Source organism: Oryx dammah, unplaced genomic scaffold (genome assembly GCF_014754425.2).
Source record: "Oryx dammah isolate SB20612 unplaced genomic scaffold, SCBI_Odam_1.1 HiC_scaffold_18, whole genome shotgun sequence".
NCBI lineage: Eukaryota > Metazoa > Chordata > Mammalia > Artiodactyla > Bovidae > Oryx > Oryx dammah.
The window spans coordinates 66,182,294-66,202,197 of record NW_024070202.1 but is presented as its reverse complement, the minus strand read 5'-3'; the positions used below and the strand labels follow the sequence as shown (position 1 = coordinate 66,202,197).

The 19,904-nt window shown below is 43.9% G+C and overlaps 1 protein-coding gene across 4 annotated transcripts in view; it reads right to left on the bottom strand.

Annotated features, from left to right (window-relative positions):
* NOD1 (nucleotide binding oligomerization domain containing 1) overlaps nt 1-19,904 on the bottom strand; it is a 96,042-nt gene that overhangs the window by 11,281 nt on the left and 64,857 nt on the right. For 3 of the 4 annotated variants that reach the window (XM_040259697.1, XM_040259699.1, XM_040259698.1), the window contains 6 exons: nt 16,738-16,821; nt 15,482-15,565; nt 14,057-14,140; nt 8,174-8,257; nt 6,995-7,078; nt 2,124-2,207 (listed from right to left, as the gene is read on the bottom strand). In XM_040259697.1, coding sequence (XP_040115631.1) covers nt 2,124-2,207; nt 6,995-7,078; nt 8,174-8,257; nt 14,057-14,140; nt 15,482-15,565; nt 16,738-16,821 — 504 coding nt within the window. Of the gene's footprint in view, nt 1-2,123; nt 2,208-6,994; nt 7,079-8,173; nt 8,258-14,056; nt 14,141-15,481; nt 15,643-16,737; nt 16,822-19,904 lie in introns of those variants that run through there. The other variant, XM_040259700.1, reaches the window with a different exon arrangement.

Sequence of the window (19,904 nt, the reverse complement as noted above, 5' to 3'; positions counted from 1 at the left end):
AGACGTTAAAAAGCCTGGCAGTGCTAAGGCCCACTGGCTATCTTCACCCTGGCCAGTGTGGTCTGTGCTCACACAAAGAGTGAAGACTCACTCTCTAGCCCTCTCCTAACTGTGTTCTCCCTGGGGAGGCTGGCCTGACACCTAGGGAAGGGCATAAAAGAAAGTCTATGGGTCAGAAAGGAAAAAAAAAAAAAAAACATGTAAAAGTAACACACTGGGTACATACATACATACATACATACAGAAACTGACATGATGATCTAAAATTCACGTGGAAATGCAAGGGACCCATGATGATCTAAAATTCACGTGGAAATGCAAGGGACCCGGAATAGTCAATATTAAGAAGAACAAAGTTGGAAACACACACTCCCTGGTTTCAAAAACTTATTACAAAGTTACAATAAGCAGGACAGTATGGTCCTGGCATAAGGATAAACATATGGCTCAACCAGAATAGAAAGTCCAGAAATAAACTCACACATTTATGGTCAACTGATTTGACAAAAGTGTCAGGGCCATTCAAAAGGGAAGAGTCTTCAACACGTGGTGCTGGCACAACTGATTATCTAGATGCAATAAAATAAAGCTGGATCCCAAATCTCATACCATACACAGAAACGAACTCCAAATGGATCAAGGGCCTAAATGCAAGAGCAAAACTGTAACACTTAAAAGAAATCTTTGTGACCTTGGATTAGGCAATGATTTCTTAGTAAGACACCTACAGCACAAGCAACTAAAGAAAAAATAAATTGGACTTCATCAAAATTAAAAACTTTGGTGCTTCAAAGGTCACTGTGAAGAAACTGAAAAGAAATATTTGCAAAATTGAAAAACTCTACAGAAAGGGAGGAAATATTTGCAAATCATCTATCTAGTAAATGTCTCGCACATAGAATATTTAAAGAATCCTAACAACTCAGCAATTAAAAGGCACATAACCCAACTTAGGGCTTCCCAGGCGGCACTAGTGGTAAAGAACCCAGCTGCCAATGCAGGGGACGGAAGAGACAAGGAGTTTGATCCCTGGGTGGGGAAGATCCCCTGGAGGAGGGCTCAGCAAACCATTCCAGTGTTCTTGCCTGGAGAATCCCCATCAACAGAGGAGCCTGGTGGGCTACAGCAAAGTCAGACACGACTGAACCAGCTTACCACAGCACAACCCAATTTACAAATAAACAAAGAATGTGGAGCCAGTTCTCCAAAGAAGATATACAAGTGGCCAATATGCACATGAAAAGACACCCAACATTGTTAGTGTCAGGGAAATGCAAATCAGAACCACGATGAGACAGCACTTCATATCCCCTAGGATAGTATGACCCCGGAAGACCTGTGTTGGTGAGGACGTGAAGAAATGGTGACCCTCATACGTGACTGGTGAGAATGTAAATAGCATAATCACTTTGGAAAACAGTTTATCAGTTAACAAAATAACCATATAACCCTGAAATTCTATTCCTAAGTATATACCCAAAAGAAAACACATGGTTACACAGACATGCATGAATGTTCACAGTAGCATTATTCATAACAGTCATAAAGTAGAAACAATCCAAATATCCACCAACTGACGAATGGGCAAACAAAACGTGGACTATCCATACAACGGAATATTTAGCCATAAAAAGCAATGGAGTACCAATACATGCCACAGTGTGGATGAAGCTTGAAAACTTATGCTACTGAAATAACACAGAAACAAAAGGCCCCATATTGTACGACTGCATCTCTATGAAATGCCCAGAAAAGGCAAATCCAGAGACTGAAAATAAAATGAGTAGATGCTAAATCCCACGGACAGAGGAGCCTGTTGGGGCACAACGGTCCATTGAGTCACAGAGTCAGATATGACTGAGGGGACTTAGCATGCAGGCAGGAACTGAGAGAGAAGAAGGAAGGGGGGTGATTGCTTACTGCATACAGGTCTGGGGGGAATAGGGGAGGCGGTTAGGTAAAATGTTCTAGAGTTAGAGAGTAGTGTTGGCTGCACAACCTATAAATATGCTAAAAATCACTGAATTGTATACTTCAAAAGAGTGACTTTTATGGTATGTTAATTTTATGTCAAAGTTTTTTTTTTTTTTTTTTTCAAAGCACAGTGTTGAAATCTGAATTACCATAAATGTTTCAATGTCTGGTTGACTTTCAACATCTCTGCAAAGCTCTCTGCCACTTCATCATCAAGTTCGTTTTTGGTGAGCCTGTAAGAAAAAGGGAGAGTGGACTCAGGGCAGTCAGTCTTACCTGGTACCCTTTCTTCATTGTGTTCCTGGCCCAGGCGTTTCCAGGCTTATGCTGCTAATCACTTGCTGAGAACTCAGCGAACAGCCAGGCTCTAAACCCAGCCTCTGAGTCCCAAAGACAATAAATGGAGGTTCATTTCTAGTGCAAACCCTTCACCCAAGCTCCCACTTCTTAGCCCTGCTATTGTTGGGGAGCCCATACTCCCCTCCATCCTTGCTAAGCTCTCAGATTTCACAGAAGACCTGGGCCCACAAAAAGCAAGGGACGGACTGCAAGGAGATCCAATCAGTCCATTCTGAAGGAGATCTGCCCTGGGATTTCTTTGGAAGGAATGATGCTAAAGCTGAAACTCCAGTACTTTGGCCACCTCATGCGAAGAGTTGACTCATTGGAAAAGACTCTGCTGCTGGGAGGGATTGAGGGCAGGAGGAGAAGGGGACGACAGGATGAGATGGCTGGATGGCATCACTGACTCGATGGACATGAGTCTGAGTGAACTCTGGGGGTTGGTGATGGACAAGGAGGCCTGGCGTGCTGCGATTCATGGGGTCGAAAAGAGTCGGACATGACTGAGCGACTGAACTGAACTGAATGCTTGCTTCTGTGGTCTCCTGCAGCCTTTAAGATCCCTTGAACACCCTTGACAGTCTGTTACTAAATTCAGTCTGATGAGGACCTAGAAAAGCCTGACAAATGCATGTTAAAATGTGATCATCACTTTGCCAGTTATGAAGGACCCAAGTTCTGTGACTGAAAGTTCCAGTAGTCTGTCAGTTGTTCATAAAAGCAGAAAGTGACGTGGGTAAAGCACAGAGGGCGAGACGCTCCTGGTTGTAAAGATGATTAAACCCTGTTGTGCCAGTGGATGAAAGAATAAATAAAGGAAGGAGAACAAAACAGAAAAAAAAAAAATAAAAAATCATTCCTTGAAGGGCAATTTGGTAGTGTCTATCCAAATTTTTTGCATTCCAGTCCCCTATAATGAAAAGGACATCTTTTTTGGGTGTTAGTTCTAAAAGGTCTTGGAGGTCTTCATAGAACCGTTCAACTTCGGCTTCTTCAGTGTTCCTGGCTGGGGCATAGACTTGGATTACTGTGATACTGAATGGTTTGCCTTGAACAGAGATCATTCTGTTGTTTTTGAGATTGCATCCAAGGAAAGACTAGAGATCTCTTCAAGAAAATTAGAGATACCAAGGGAACATTTCATGCAAAGATGGGCTTGATAAAGGACAGAAATGGTATGGACCTAACAGAAGCAGAAGATATTGAGAAGAGATGGCAAGAATACACAGAAGAACTGTACAAAAAAGATCTTCATGACTTAGATAATCACGATGGTGTGATCACTCACCTAGAGTCAGACATCCTGGAATGTGAAGTCAAGTGGGCCTTAGAAAGCATCACTATGAACAAAGCTAGTGGAGGTGATGGAATTCCAGTTGAGCTATTTCAAATCCTGAAAGAGGATGCTGTGAAAGTGCTGCACTCAATATGCCAGCAAATTTGGAAAACTCAGCAGTGGCCACAGGGCTGGAAAAGGTCAGTTTTCATTCCAATCCCAAAGAAAGAAAATGCCAAAGAATGCTCAAACTACCGCACAATTGCACTCATCTCACACGCTAGTAAAGTAATGCTCAAAATTCTCCAAGCCAGGCTTCAGCAATACGTGAACCGTGAACTTCCAGATGTTCAAGCTGGTTTTAGAAAAGGCAGAGGAACCAGAGATCAAATTGCCAACATCCGCTGGATCATCGAAAAAGCAAGAGAGTTCCAGAAAAACATCTACTTCTGCTTTATTGACTATGCCAAAGCCTTTGACTGTGTGGATCATAATAAACTGTGGAAACCTCTGAAAGAGATGGGAATACCAGACCACCTGACCTGCCTCTTGAGAAACCTGTATGCAGGTCAGGAAGCAACAGTTAGAACTGGACATGGAACAACAGACTGGCTCCAAATAGGAAAAGGAGTATAAGGCTGTATATCGTCACCCTGCTTATTTAACTTATACGCAGAGTACATCATGAGAAACGCTGGACTGGAAGAAGCACAAGGTGGAATTAAGATTGCCAGGAGAAATATCAATAACCTCAGATATGCAGATGACACCACCCTTATGGAAGAAAGTGAAGAGGAACTAAAAAGCCTCTTGATGAAAGTGAAAGAGGAGAGTAAAAAAGTTGGCTTAGAGCTCAACATTGAGAAAACTAAGATCATGGCATCCGGTCCCATCACTTAATGGGAAATAGATGGGGAAACAGTGGAAACAGTGTCAGACACTATTTTTGGGGCTCCAAAATCACTGCAGCTGGTGATTTCAGCCATGAAATTAAAAGACACTTACTCCTTGGAAGAAAAGTTATGACCAACCTAGACAGCATATTGAAAAGCAGAGATATTACTTTGCCAACAAAGGTCCATCTAGTCAAGGCTATGGTTTTTCCAGTGGTCATGTATGGATGTGAGAGTTGGACTATGAAGAAAGCTGAGGGCTGAAGAATTGATGCTTTTGAATTGCGGTGTTGGAGAAGACTCTTGAGAGTCCCTTGGACTGCAAGGAGATCCAACCAGTCCATCCTAAAGGAGATCAGTCCTTGGTGTTCATTGGAAGGACTGATGCTAAAGCTGAAACTCCAATACTTTGGCCACCTCCTGCAAAGAGTTGACTCATTGGAAAAGACTCTGCTGCTGGGAGGGATTTGGGGCAGGAGGAGAAGGGGACGACAGAGGATGAGATGGCCAGATGGCATCACTGACTCGATGGATGTGAGTCCGAGTGAACTCCGGGAGTTGGTGATGGACAGGGAGGCCTGGTGTGCTGCAATTCATGGAGTTGCAAAGAGTCGGACATGACTGAGCGACTAAACTGAACTGGTCCAAATTTTAAATGTGTTTCACTTTGGACCAATAATTAGACTTCTAGAAATTGATTTATGGTGCGCAGAGACATTACAGACAGGTTTCCATAGATAAATATTGATTGTAGTCTTTTTTGGTCATAATGTAAGATGTGGACAAATTTCAGTATCAATAGAGGCAATTGGAAAAATAAGTTGTGAGTGTGCAGCCTTTAGAGAGACTGAGGTAGGAGGAAGAAAGATGAAGAGCATAGCACTTAAGACACTCTGAGTCAGATAGGCCAGCTGGGAATCGCTTACTAGCAGGGTGACCACAGCAGGTGGTTGAACTTCTCTGGGCCTGAGTTTTCCCATCAGTAAATGTTAACAGTCATGGTACAAACCTCCTTGCATGGTTGTGAGAATGTGTTACTGTACAAAAAAGACAGAACGATGCATGATGTATTTATGGTCAGTACTCAAGAGATTCTGGGGATTGAAATTATTATCCACCTAGAACTGTGAGTCTCAACCGGGGTGAGTTTCCATCCAGAGACACTTGCCAATGTCTGGAGACAATTTTTGATTGTCACAATTAGGGGTCACTACAGAGTATCAAATGGGCAAAGACCAGGGATTCTGCTGAATATGTTACAATGCACGGGACAGCCTCTCAACAAAAAAGAAATATCTGGACCAAAATGTCAAAACAGTGTTGAGACAGAGAAACCCTGACATAAAAGGACATATAAAATATGTACAACATATGGCTGAGATGTTTTTTAAGTCACTTGCTAAATTCTATTTTATAAGAAAAGGGATATTTATTTGAATATACATTCAAATGCTAGAAATAGAAGATTATATTTAGGAAACATGAAAGGGGAGGTACTTTCACTTCCTACTTTCCAGACTTCAGTGTCATATTTTTTTTTCTCAAAAAGTATGTTTTTTACTTTTCAAAATCTTAAAAGAGATTTTTCGAAGAGAAAAGGGAAATGAGCTTACTGGGCAGCAGGTCTAGTGTCAGAATTCTCACAGTGATGACATTTACATTAACTGATTTAGCCAATATCTCATGAGGAGGATATGGAGACATGTAACATAACTTCCTCACCTGGAAGCAATTTATGATACAGGCAGGTAAGTAAAATAAAAATGTGGTAAATGGCCAAAAAAAAGAACAACAACAAAAAAAGAGGAGCACTTTAAGAAGGTAACATTAATTAATTAGTGGCCCTGGAATGCAGAAGGAGTGAGGACAGGTGAGTGGGAGCAGGAAGGTCAACTCCTGATGTGACTAAAGCAGGAGGCTGCATGGGAGAAAGGCAGTGTAAGAGGAAGAAGGGAGAACACTGAAACAAGAATGTGAAAGTTGGACCCTTCAAGGCATATCTGGGGGTGTTCCAGAGATATCCTGACAGTCAGAATGGCTAGCCTTCTGATTTACCTGAGGCCCGCAGTGGCCAAGAAAGCTAAGGTCTCAAACTCAGGCTCCTAGGGCCCACTCCACCCATTCTGTACTTGTCTGTGCTTCTGGGGATGACTATCATCTTCTCCAGGAGGAAATTAAATTATAAACCTTCCTTTGAGGAAAGGCCTAGAGCCTTTTCAATGTTCAGGCTTCCCTGGTGACTCAGATGGTAAAGAATCTGCCTGCAATGTGGGTTTGATCCTGGGTTGGGAAGATGCCCTGGGGGAGGGCACAGCAACCCACTCCAGTATTCTTGCCTGGACAATCCCATAGACAGAGGAGCCTGGTGGAGTTGCATGTGACTGAGCGACTAAGCGCAGCATAGAGCCTTCTCAATTCAGAGGCAGCCTTTCAGTTAAGATTCTAAGCTATGCACAGTCTTTGGAAAAATCCCCAATACCCAACCTTTCAAAATGACTCTGGTTATTACCAGAATATTCTCAAAGATGCATTCTGCTGCAGGGCCCACGCGAGGCTCTTTCCTCCTTCTGTAGAGATGCCATTGAATGCAAGACTAGGAAGGAAAAACATTTGGAGAAGGTTATTAAAAACATGTCTACATTTGCGTTTGGCCTGGCAGCTCAATAGTAAAGAATTTGCCTGAAATGTGGGAGAACCAGGTTCAATACCTGGGTGGGGAAGATCCCCTGGAGGAAGGTATGGCAACCCACTCCAATTTTCTTGCCTGGAGAGTTCCATGGACAGAGGAGCCTGGCAGGCTACAGTCCGTGGGGTCACAAAGAGTTGGGCGCAACTGAGAGACTAACACACTCAGCAACTAAAGCAGCTGGAAAGACTTGCCAGGAGGTGGCCCCTGCCTGGGCTGACTCAAAGCAAGAAGCAGAAGTGCTCAGCTGTGCCAGCAGCTGCTTGAGTTTGTTGCTTCAGAGCCCAGGTTCAGACCATGAGAACAGGCCAGAAGGGAAATGAAACATGGGCCATATCTGGCCACAGTGCCCACAGCGGGTTGAAGAGGCTTGGCCAGCTCTGCTTTGGATGCTGAGACCTTACAGGCACACATCAGTGAGGCCTAGGGAAATCTCTGTTCTCATAAGGAAGGAACTCTGCTACTGCCTCTACCACAGGAGACTCTCTGTAAGTGACAGCAAGAACACAGGCAACCAAGAGACACCCAGGTCTCAGCGATTCCGCCGGAGGTCTAAAGGAGGGCCGGGAAGGACCAAGTCTGTTTACTGAGATGAAAGGTCCCCTCTTGTCCCAGCACCATCCTGAGAATGAAGAAGGGGCAGAAATAAGCTGCCCAGTGTCCCTTTCAGTTTTATTTGGACTGAAGAGTTCCTCCCCAACCCTCAAGGGGCACAGGCAGACTGCCAAGGAGCTGGCAGTGTCCCATGTCTGATATGTTGGGTGTGTGCACGTCACATTACGGAGCTGAAAACTTCACCATGATGTACTTTACTGTATGCCTATCCTCTATGTCAATAAAAATGTTCTTAGAAAGACAAGGTAAAACCACACACACAAATACCTTCCCTGTTAGGAATGCCAGCCACCTCTTCCCCTTGGTTCCTCCCCCGGTGAAACAAGAGGTGCGCCCGAGTGAGCAGGCTGGGCCTGAAGACACTGGGTCTCAGAAAGCAGCAGTTACCTCAGGTTGGTCAAGCTGGGGTGGTTCCTCAGAGCCTCTGCGAAGGCCTTTGCTCCTTCATCACCGATTTGATTGCCCCACATCCTGAGGGCAGAGGCGAGACAGTAAAAGTTACCTCATGCTCTTCCCCTTATTTTCTGCTCTTGGCCACAGGAGATGGCATGTAATCTCAACAGGCAGATGTCTCTGCTCCATCTCTGGAGCTGTGGCCTGGAGATGAATCTCTCCACCAGCCCCTTAGTGAGCTGCTCTGGAGGAACAAAACCAGTAGAAGCCTTGGGAACATAAGTCAGACACAATTAGAAACCAAGTCTGTCCCCTGAGTTTTTGGAGAGCTGTCAGTCAGAGCCTAAGCTCACGACCGTCCCTGAAATGTCACCCACAGGATATACAGGTTGACAAGAGCTTGAAAGGAAGGCCTGGCGGGGGGTGCCAGATCCCAATATCCATTTGACCCTGAACAGGGGTGACACATGTTCCTGAAAGCATAGTCAGTCTTGCATAAAGCAACTATCAAGAAACACACTAAGAAACTTAATCAGCAATTTTCCTGGCATGTAAAGAAGACATGACCAAATCATGCTGTTCAGATTGTTGTAGTTTGGGTGGGGAGTTGCAATGACAAACTGTATTCCCTTCCCCACAGCAGAAAACCTTAACAGGATCCGGCTAAATCAAGGGTCTGTATGGTAAGACACTGGGTTCCCAACCTGGCCCTGCCCCACCACCACCTATGCGTGCACGGGTGGTGTGTAGTCGCTTAGTCTTAGTCTCCTCGTCTGAAAGCAGGAATAAGAGCATTTCCTCAAGGAGTTGTGAGGATGAAGTGAGTTAATATATGCAAATCACCCAGGACAGTGCTGAGCCTATGAGTCAGCTATTTCTAAAAGGCTGAGGGTCACTGTCTACAGAAAGCAAGTCTGCTGGGCCCACCACAACACAACCAAAGCTGCCTCAGCCACATGCTCTCACCAGGCAAGTGGCCTGATGTCTCTGGCAATACGGCTTGTAAAACCCCAGAATGAGAGTTTTCAGCATTTTGCATAAAAAGTGTGTGGATATAACTGCAAAGGATCAAACTTTTAATAAAGTGGAAAACTACTCATGACATGAGATTAAGTGGAGAAAGGTAGAGTGAAATTCTGTACAGGTAGTTCGACGTCTACAATAGTAACCAGTATAGAGAGGGCACCCATTGCATGAGAGAGCTCAAGAAAGCTTAACTGACATCTCGGGTAGATGACAATTGTTTTTGAGAAGATGATCTCTATTATACTTTTCATATTTTCCATAGTTTACAAATAAGATTATCTATGTTTCTTTTAAAATCAGGGGAAAATTGTAACTATGAAAAGCTTTAAATAGTTTCCTGAGTCAAAACCACAATGGAGTATCACCTCACACCCATATGAATGGTTACTATCAAAACACCAGGAAATAACAAGTGTTGGTGAGGATGTAGAGAAATTGGAACCCTTATGCTCTGTTAGTAGGAATGTAAAATGCTATAGGTGCTGTAGAAAGCAATATGGTGGTTCCTCAGAAAAGTAAAAATAGAATTGCCATGTGTTCTAGCAGTTCCACTTCTGGGTATATACCCAGAAGAATTGAAATCAGGGCTTCAAAGAGATATATGTACACCCGTGTCAATAGCAGCATTATTCAAAAGAACTAAAAGGTAGAAATAACCCAAGTGTCCACTGACAGATTAATGGATAAACAAAATGTGGTATGTGCATAGAATGGAGTATTAAACAGACTTAAAAAAGAAGTAAAGTCTGATACATGCTACAACATGGATAAACCTTGAGAACCTAATGCTAAGTAAAAGAAGCCAGTCACAAAAGGACAAATACTGTATGATTCCACTTATATGACTACCTACAGTAGCTGAATGCACAGGGACAGACAGTAGAAAGGTGGTTGCCAAGGGCTGAGGGGAGGGGAGAATTGGGAATTACTGTTTCATGGGTATAGAGTTTCTGTTTTACAAGATAAAGAGAGTTCTGGAAATAGATAAAGATGATGGTTGCATGACTATATGAATATACTTAATTTTAAGTGTATCAGACTGTACACTTAAAGTGGTTAAGGTGGTAAATTTTATGTTACATGTATTTTCAATAAAAAATTGAATTAAAAAAGCCTCCAGAGAGGGGAGGCAGAGACAAGATGGTGGATTAGAAGGATGTTAACTCACGTCTTCTTACGAGAACACCGACATCACAACTAAGTGCTGAACAACTATCAGCAAAAAATGGTGGAACCTACCAGAAAAGATATCCTACATCCAAAGAAGCCACAACAAGGCAGTATGAGGGGCATAATCATGATAAAATCAAATTCCATACCTCCCAAGTGAGTGACCCACAAACTGGAAACTTTTATCACAGAAGTTCTCCCACAAAAGTGAAAGTTCTGAGCCCCATATCAGGCTCCCCAGCCCGGGGGTCTGGCAACGGGAGGAGGAGGTCCCAGAGAATCTGCCTTTGAAAGCCAGTGGGGTTTCATCACAAGAATTCCACAGAACTGGGGGAAACAGAAACTCCACTCTTGGAGGGCACACACACCAACCCAGGGGAAAAGCAGTGACCTCATAAGAACCTAGGCCAGACCTACCTGCTCATATTGGAGAGTCTCCTGCAAAGGCAGGGTGGCTCTGGCTTGCTGTGGGGACAAAGACACTGATGGTGGTAGTTCTTGGGAATACTCATTGGCATGAGCCTTCCTGGAGGCCGCCATTTTTTCACCAAAATCTGGCCCCACACAATAGCCTGTAGGCTCTAGTGCTGGGCCACCCTGGGTCCACCAACCAACAAGGTGGGAACACAGCCCCACAGTTAGCAGACAGGCTACCTAAAGTCTTCCTGACCATACAGCTGCCCACTAAACAAACCCCCGACACAGCTCCGCCTGCCACAGGGACAAGACCCAGCTCTACCCACCAGTGGATGGGAACTAGTCTCACCCTCCAGGAAGCCTGCACAAGCCTCTCAGACAGCTTCATCCATGAGGGGGCAGACAGCAGAAGAAAAAGGAACTATAACCCTGCAGCCTGTGGGACAGAAACTGCAGTCACAGAAAGTTAGACAAAATGAAGACTGCCACAGAACAGAATAAAGAATGAAAAGAAATGAGGACAGTCCAAGAGACCTCTGGGATGACATACAAGGCAACAACTTCTGCACTGTGGGGTCCCAGAAGGAGGAGAGGCAGAGAAAGGACCTGAGAACACGTGTGAAGAGATGATAGCTGAGATTTTCCCTAATGCAGGGAAGGAAATAGTCACCCAGAGATTCTCTGCAGGCCAGAAGGGATTGGAGTGATAGATTTAAGGTGATGAGTGGGAAGAACCTACAACCAAGAATGCTCTACCCAGCAAGGCTCTCGTTCAGATTTGATGGAGAAATCAAAAGCTTTACAGACAAGCAGAAGCTAAGAGAATTCATCATCACTAAAGCAGCTCTATGACAAACGCTAAAGGAACTTCTCTAGGTGGGGGAAAAAAGGCCACACTAGAAACAAGAAAATCATGAATGGAAAAGCTTACCAGTATAATCAAACATACATAGAGGTAGGATATCATCCACACACAAATATGACCTCAAAATCAGCAACCATGAGGAGAATATAAATGCAGAATACTGGAAATGCATTTGAAATTAAGAGATCAGAAACTTAAAACAATCTTGCTTATATACAGACTGCTGTATCAAAACCTCATGGTAATGACAAACTGAAAATCTATAATTGATACATACGCAAAAAAGAAAGAGGAATCCAAACACAACACTACACTTAGTCATCAAGTCACAAGAGAACAAAAAGAGGAAGAAAAAAGACCCACAAAAACAAAGTCAAAACAATTAACAAACTGGCAATTAAAATATATATATTGATAATTACCTTAAATGTGAATGGATTAAATGCCCCCAAAAGACAGAAGACTGGCTAAATGGGGTATAAGACATACATACATACATACATACACACACACACACAGTCTACAATGGACTGATTTTAGATCTAGAACACACACAGACTGCAAGTGAGGGGATGGAAAAAGGTATTCCATGCAAATACAAATCAAAAGAAAGCCACAGTAGCAATACTCCTATCAGACAAAACAGACTTTAAAAACTGTTACAAGAAACAAAGAAGGACACTGCATAACGATCAAGGGATCAATTCAAGAAAATATAACAACTGTAAATATATATTGCCCAAAATAAAATATAGGAGCACCATAATATATAAGGCAATACTAACAGCCAGAAAAGGAGAAACCAACAGTACATTATTTTCACAATAATGGTGAAAGTGAAAGTGGCTCAATCATGTCCAACTCTTTGCGACTCCATGGACTGTAGTCCGCCAGGCTCCTCCATCCATGGGATTCTCCAGGCAAGAATACTGGAATGGGTTGCCATTTCCTTCTCCAGGGGATTGTCCCAACCCAGGGATCGAACCCAGGTCTCCCGCATTCCCCACTTACATCAATGGACAGATCATCCAGAAAGAAAAGGAGGAAACAAAGGCCTTAAATGACATATTAGACCAGATGGACTTAATTTATAGAGCATTCTATCCAAAAGCAGCAGGATACACATTCTTCTCAAGTACACATGGAACATTCTCCAGGATTCATCACATGCTGGGCCATAAGGCAAGCCTCAGTAAATTTAAGAAAACTGAAATCTTGTCAAGCATCTTTTCCAACCACAACACTATGAGATTAGAAATCACCTAAAGAAAATAACTGTAAAAAACACAAAATGTGGAGGCTAAACAATATGCTGGGCTTTCCAGGTGGCTCAGTGATAAAGAATCTGCCTGCCAATGCAAGAGACATGGGTTTGATCCCTGGGTTGGGAAGATCCCCTGGAGAAGTACATGGCAACCCACTCCAGTATTCTTGCCTGTGAAATCCCATAGCCAGAGAAGCCTGGTGGGCTACAGTCCACGGGGAAGCAAAAGAGCTGGACACAACTTAGAGACTAAACAACAACAAACAATATGATACTTAAAAAAACAATGGATCACTGAAGAAATCAAAGAGGAAATTTTAAAAATACCTACAGACAAATGAAAACAAAAAGCACAACAATCAAAAACCTATGGAATGCAGCAAAAGTCATTCTAAGAAGGAAGTTTATAGCAATATAATCTTACCTCAGGAAATTAGAAAAGTCTCAAATAAACAACCTAAACTTACACCTAAAGCAATCAGAGAAAGAACAAACAAAGCCCAAAGTTAGTAGACAGGAAAAAAATCACAAAGATCAGAGCAGAAATAAACAACGACAAAATAGCAAAGATCAATGAAACTAAAAGCTAGTTCTTTGAAAAGATAAACAGAATTGATAAACCTTTAGCCAGAGTCATCAAGAAATAAAGGGAGAGGGCTGAAATCAATAAAATTAGAAATGAAAAAGAAGATACAATGAACACTACAGAAATACAAGGGATCATAAGAGACTACTACGAGCAACTATATGCCAATAAAATGGACAATCTGGAAGAAACGGACAAATTCTTAGAAAGGTACAAGCTCCCAAGACTAAACCAGGAAGAAATGAAAATATGAACAGACCAATCACAAGCACTGAAAAACTCTCAGCAAACAAAAGGCCAGGACCTGAGAGCTTCATAGGCAAATTATACCAAACATTTAGAGAACAGTAAACACCTATCCATTGGAAACTGTTCCAAAATATTATAGAGGAAGGGAAACTCCCAAACTCATTCTCTGTGAAGCCACCATCACCTTGATAGCAAAACCAGACAAAATTATCGCAAAAAGGGAAAATTACAGGCCAGCCAGCACTACTGTACAGAGAGCAGGTCGTATACAAACACCCACGTGCATTCACCTCTACTCACCCAACTTCAAAGATGGATTTGCTGTTCTTCACAGCCAGAGCGAGACTCTTTCCTCCTTCACTTGTTATTTTGTTTTTTCCCAATCTGCAGAGAGTCATGCACACGTCAGCTCCAGCTGTGAGGGAACTCCAGCATCAGCCACCCTCACTCATCCTTGGCACAGAGCCCCCTGGGGCCCTCTTAGGATAGATGGTCTTTCTCCTGGGTCTTTCTCCTGTCAGCAGCCTTCCCTGGGCTTCCCTCAGGAAGGGGCCTGAAGCTCTGAGGAAAGTAAGTCAGCATTCCTCTCCAGGAGACACAATCTCTGCAGAAAGGGATGCAAGTTCTCCCTCAGATTATTTAAATGACCTCTGAGCATCACTCCTTTCCATCAGCAGACTAGATGGTTCCCACTTCAACTGCAAATGGTCAAGGGGTAGGGTCCCATCACCAGAGCAGCACCAGGGGCTCCTGAAAGCCTGGTGCTCTGACATCTTTAGCAGGACATTTCCTATGACACAGCCAAGGTTCAAACTGTAGCCTGCAACTAGATGGCTGTGGCCTGAATGTTTGTCTCCCTCACCCCACCAGAATCTGTATGTTGAAATCCTAACCCCTAGATATTAGGATGCTAGGAGATGGGGCCTTTGGGAAGTGATAAGGCCATGCATCATAGCCCTCACAAATGGGTTTAGTGACTTTTAAGTGAAGTCCAAGAATGCTCTCTCTCCCCCTTTTCCACCACCATGTGAGAACGCAGCAAGAAGGCACTATCTAAGAACCAGGAATTGGGCCCTCACCAGGCACCTAAATCTTCTGGCACATTAATCTTAGAGTCTTCAGCCCCCAGAACTGTGAGAAAGAAATCCCCAGTATTAATGCATGCATGCTAAGTTGCCTCAGTTGTGTCTGCCTCTTTGAGACCCTGTGGTCTGTAGCCCACCAGGTTCCCCTGTCCATGAGATTCTCCAGGCAAGAATACTGGAGTGGGCTGCCATGCCTTCCTGCAAGGGATCTTCCCAACCCAGGGATCAAACCTGAGTTTCTTTTGTCCCCTGCATTGGCAGGCGGGTTCTTTACCACTAGTGCTACCTGGGAATGTTATTTTGTTACAAAAGCAAGATGGACTAAGATAATGAGAACTTCCTCAGGGGAAAAAGACCTCCAGACAGGGTGAGAGTTGTGACCTCTCTCCTGTCAGGAGTTAATGAAATCAAAATGCCACATTCTTCCCGACAACACAGTAGGGCTTTCCCCTCAGGATCTCCCCACACCCTTCTAAACTCTGAGCCTCACCCACAGTTCACCACACAGATGTCCTGATTTGAACCATATGGCCCTGGGGCAAGCAGAAGGCAGCTCTAGGGGGACATTTATTCTTTGCTTGAATAACAACGGGTGACCAAGAGAAGCTGCTGAAGACCCCACTGTACCCACCCCACTTACTTCAGGTGTGTGAGGCCTTTGCACTCATCCAGGATTCTGGCGATGTACCCGGCTCCGACATCAGTGATTTGGTTGTTGTATAAGCTTCGAGAGAAAGCACGGCCATGAGAATTTATGACCCCATTTTTTTAAAGTAAGTGCTGTCTGCTGATGTCCAGAGTCTGGGTCAAAAGGAGAAAGGAAGGGCATGTGGAGACCAGAGTTTGGGGCTCAGGGATCTCACAGGCCGGGGTCAAGGCCAACATTGCCACTTTCCCCAGTTTTATGACCCGGGACAACGTACCCAGGCTCTCTGTGCCTTAGTTTCTCCATCTGTAACAAGGGGTAAGATTTACAGCTCCTCACAGGATTGTTATGAGGATCATATGAGATCATTCCAAGCTCTTGCATGTAAGTGTTCAATAAATGGTAGCCAGGGGGGCACTTTGAGATTAAGGGATAATCTGGAGGGGTAACCTTTTCTGACCACTAGAACCACCTCAGTGTCTTCCTTTTAGTCAGTTTACCACTTGATACCAATTCAACAGTAAGGTTGAAAGTGGGAAGCAGACAGGTTCCTGATGGCTGACAAAACTGAGGCCCCAAGAAGCTGACAGGCTGGCTGCAGCTCATAGAGTGCATAGCCGCCATGGGGCCGGCCAGGCTGGCCCACAACCCCTCAACCCCTCATCTCAACTCCAAGATCCCAAAGGCTCCCCAAACCCAAACTTCTTCATAACTAGTTTGACAACCAGTGTGGTGCTGTTCATGGTCTTTATCTCAGCTGGTTTGACTGTTTCTACATTTTGCTGCAGAAATATTAAAGTATCTGAAAATGGGGTCATGACACTGCTGGTAGTAGGAACACTGATTTCTGATTCGTGTCATGCTCCAAGGGTTCTGGACAACAGATCATGGACCCACAGTAGTGAAATCTACCACATAAACAGTATTCTCACGTTCATAAAACATATCCCCAGGTATGCAGCCATTACATCTCTCAATCACCACCTGTGAAACTATATGCCTATATTAGGATCCCAATTATACAAGGGGGATGAGAGGGCTGGGTTCAGGGAGATTTCCTGACTTTCTCAAAGAGTGAGCTGCTGGCTGAGCCAAAAGCAGAACCCAGGATTCCTGGCTCCCAGTCCAGTGCTTTTGCTGGTGTCTGGGGCCATCAGTCTCAACCATCCAGTGATCCATAGGAAGGGCAATTTCCTGCTACTCTCTATTCTCACTACATAGCTGTCCCAGTGTTCTTGAGAAATACATACCCTAAAAATGTCAGAATTTTGTATTTGGTCAGCTCTTCATATAGCACCTTCACCCCACTGTCAGTGATCTGGTTCACACTGAGTCTGAAAAAAAAAAAAAAAAACAGTAAAGAAATTTAAGAATCAGAGAAGCTTCTCACTGTGAAAGAACATTAATTCCGCAAGGTTCTAAAGCTTATAGGTCCTGGAGTTTTCCCAGCTATAAATGCCCGCAGAGATTATCCATAGTAGCCAGTCAAATGGCCCCTATAGAACCTGGTCTTCATGGGGCCTAAGAGACCCACCAGAATCAGCCCATTGACAAGGCTACAGCACAGCTCTGATTCAACACAAGGGCTACTTGAAGGACACATGTGGCCACCCCCTCTGATATCCTGCATTTGCCAAGGGCCTCTGTGTTAATGTGGCTCTCACTGTTCACAAGGGGCTATGGGATCTGGAAGCATGTGGAGCTGCATTTACTGGTTATGAGGCTGGGAGAGCGGATGTTCCATCATCTCACAAATGGGGCCAGAGATGTTAGGGGTCCTGCAAAAGGCAGGACAGTCCCCACGCGGACTGTCCCACCCAAAATGCCAAGAGCCTTTCCATCTGGAAACACACGTGCTACACCTGCCTTGCCACCAAAAAGGCTAGTCAAGGGAGACAGCTCCTGTGGTGTGGTTCTGTGTGGGAAGATCAACGGCAAGGGAAAACAGTTGAACAAGGCAGGCCTTGGCAGCCACACTCTCCCATTCCTCTTTAATGCCAGTGCGGCTTGCAGCAGGCCAAGCTTTGAGAGGGGGCAAAAAAAGAGGGCCTTGGGATGATGGATGGCTCCTGGACAAGGGCCAGCTGCACACTTAAAATGCTCTTCAAAAGTGCTATACTAGCCGGATATTATGATTTGCCCAAAATGCAGAATATTTTTGTTTTACTACCAAGGAATCTCTATAACAAACGGCCCTGATCTTCTCAATCCTCCACACCTTAATTTACATGAGTCCAAGGGATGGAATGGAGAAAGCAGAAAAGGAAAGATATACTCATTTGAATGGAGAGTTCCAAAGAATAGCAAGAAGAGATAAGAAAGCCTTCTTTAGCGATCAATACAAAGAAATAGAGGAAAACAACAGAATGGGAAAGACTAGAGATTTCTTCAAGAAAATTAGAGATACCAAGGGAACATTTCATGCAAAGATGGGCTCAATAAAGGACAGAAATGGTATGGACCTAACAGAAGCAGAAGATATTAAGAAGAGGTGACAAGAATACAAAGAAGAACTGTACAAAAAAGATCTTCACGACCCAGATAATCACGATGGTGTGATCATTCACCTAGAGCCAGACATCCTGGAATGTGAAGTCAAGTGGGTCTTAGAAGCATCACTACAAACAAAGCTAGTGGAGGTGATGGAATGCCAGTTGAGCTATTTTAAATCCTAAAAGATGATGCTGTGAAAGTGCTGCACTCAATATGTCAGCAAATTTGGAAAACTCAGCAGTGGCCACAGGACTGGAAAAGGTCAGTTTTCATTCCAATTCCAAAGAAAGGCAATGCCAAAGGCGGCTCAAACTACCACACAATTGCACTCATTTCACATGCTAGTAAAGTAATGCTCAAAATTCTCCAAGCCAGGCTTCAGCAATACGTGAACCGTGAACTTCCAGATGTACAAGCTGGTTTTAGAAAAGGCAGAGGAACTAGGGATCAAATTGCCAACATCTGCTGGATCATCGAAAAAGCAAGAGAGTTCCAGAAAAACATCTATTTCTGCTTTATGGACTATGCCAAAGCCTTTGACTGTGTGGATCACAATAAACTGTGGAAAATTCTTCAAGAGATGGGAATACCAGACCACCTGATCTGCCTCTTGAGAAACCTGTATGCAGGTCAGGAAGCAACAGTTAGAACTGGACATGGAACAACAGACTGGTTCCAAATAGGAAAAGGAGTATGTCAAGGCTGTGTATGGTCACCCTGCTTATTTAACTTATATGCAGAGTACATCATGAGAAACGCTGGGCTGGAGGAAGCACAGCTGGAATCAAGATTGCCGGGAGAAATATCAATAACCTCAGATATGCAGATGACACCACCCTTATGGCAGAAAGCGAAGAAGAACTAAAGAGCCTCTTGATGAAAGTGAAAGAGGAGAGTGAAAAAGTTGGCTTAAAGCTCAACATTCAGAAAAGTAAGATCGTGCCATCTGGTCCCATCAATTCATGGCAAATAGATGGGTAAACAGTGGCTGACTTTATTTTTCTGGGCTCCAAAATCACTGTAGATGGTGATTGCAGCCATGAAACTAAAAGACGCTTACTCCTTAGAAGGAAAGTTATGACCAACCTAGACAGCATATTCAAAAGCAGAGACATTACTTTGTCAACAAAGGTCTGTCTAGTCAAGGCTATGGTTTTTCCAGTAGTCATGTATGGATGTGAGAGTTGGACTGTGAAGAAAGCTGAGCGCCGAAGAACTGATGCTTTTGAACTGTGGTGTTGGAGAAGACTCTTGAGAGTCCCTTGGACTGCAAGGAGATCCAACTGGTCCATCCTAAGGGAGATCAGTCCTGGGTGTTCATTAGAAGGACTGATCCTGAAGCTGAAACTCCAATCCTTTAGCCACCTGATGTGAAGAGCTGACTCATTGGAAAAGACCTTGATGCTGGGGAAGATTGAAGTCAGGAGAAGAAGGGATGACAGAGGATGAGATTGTTGAATGGCATCACCAACTCAATGGACATGAGTTTCGTAAACTCCGGGAATCGGCGATGGACAGGGAGGCCTGGCATGCTGTGGTTCATGGGGTTGCAAAGAGTCAGACACGAGTGAGTGAGTGAACTGAACTGAGGGATGGAATAAAGCTCAGAAATGGAGGAATGTGAGGGACGAGGTGAGGGTCAGGAGTGGGTGAGATAACAGACCAGAGCTCTGCAATTTTTTTCTATAAAGGGTCAGAAAGAAAATTTTTAGGCTCTGAGAGACATCTGATCTCTATTGTAACCACTCAGCTCTGCAGAATGAAGCAGTCAATATGTAAATAAATGAGTGTGACTCTGTTCCAGTAAGACTTTATCTAAAACACAAGCCTTGGGCCAAACTGAGCCACAAGCTGTCTTCTGTAATTAACAAGAAGCTAAAGTGGTAAAAACTTGATTTTAGGCCAATCAGAATGATCATATCAG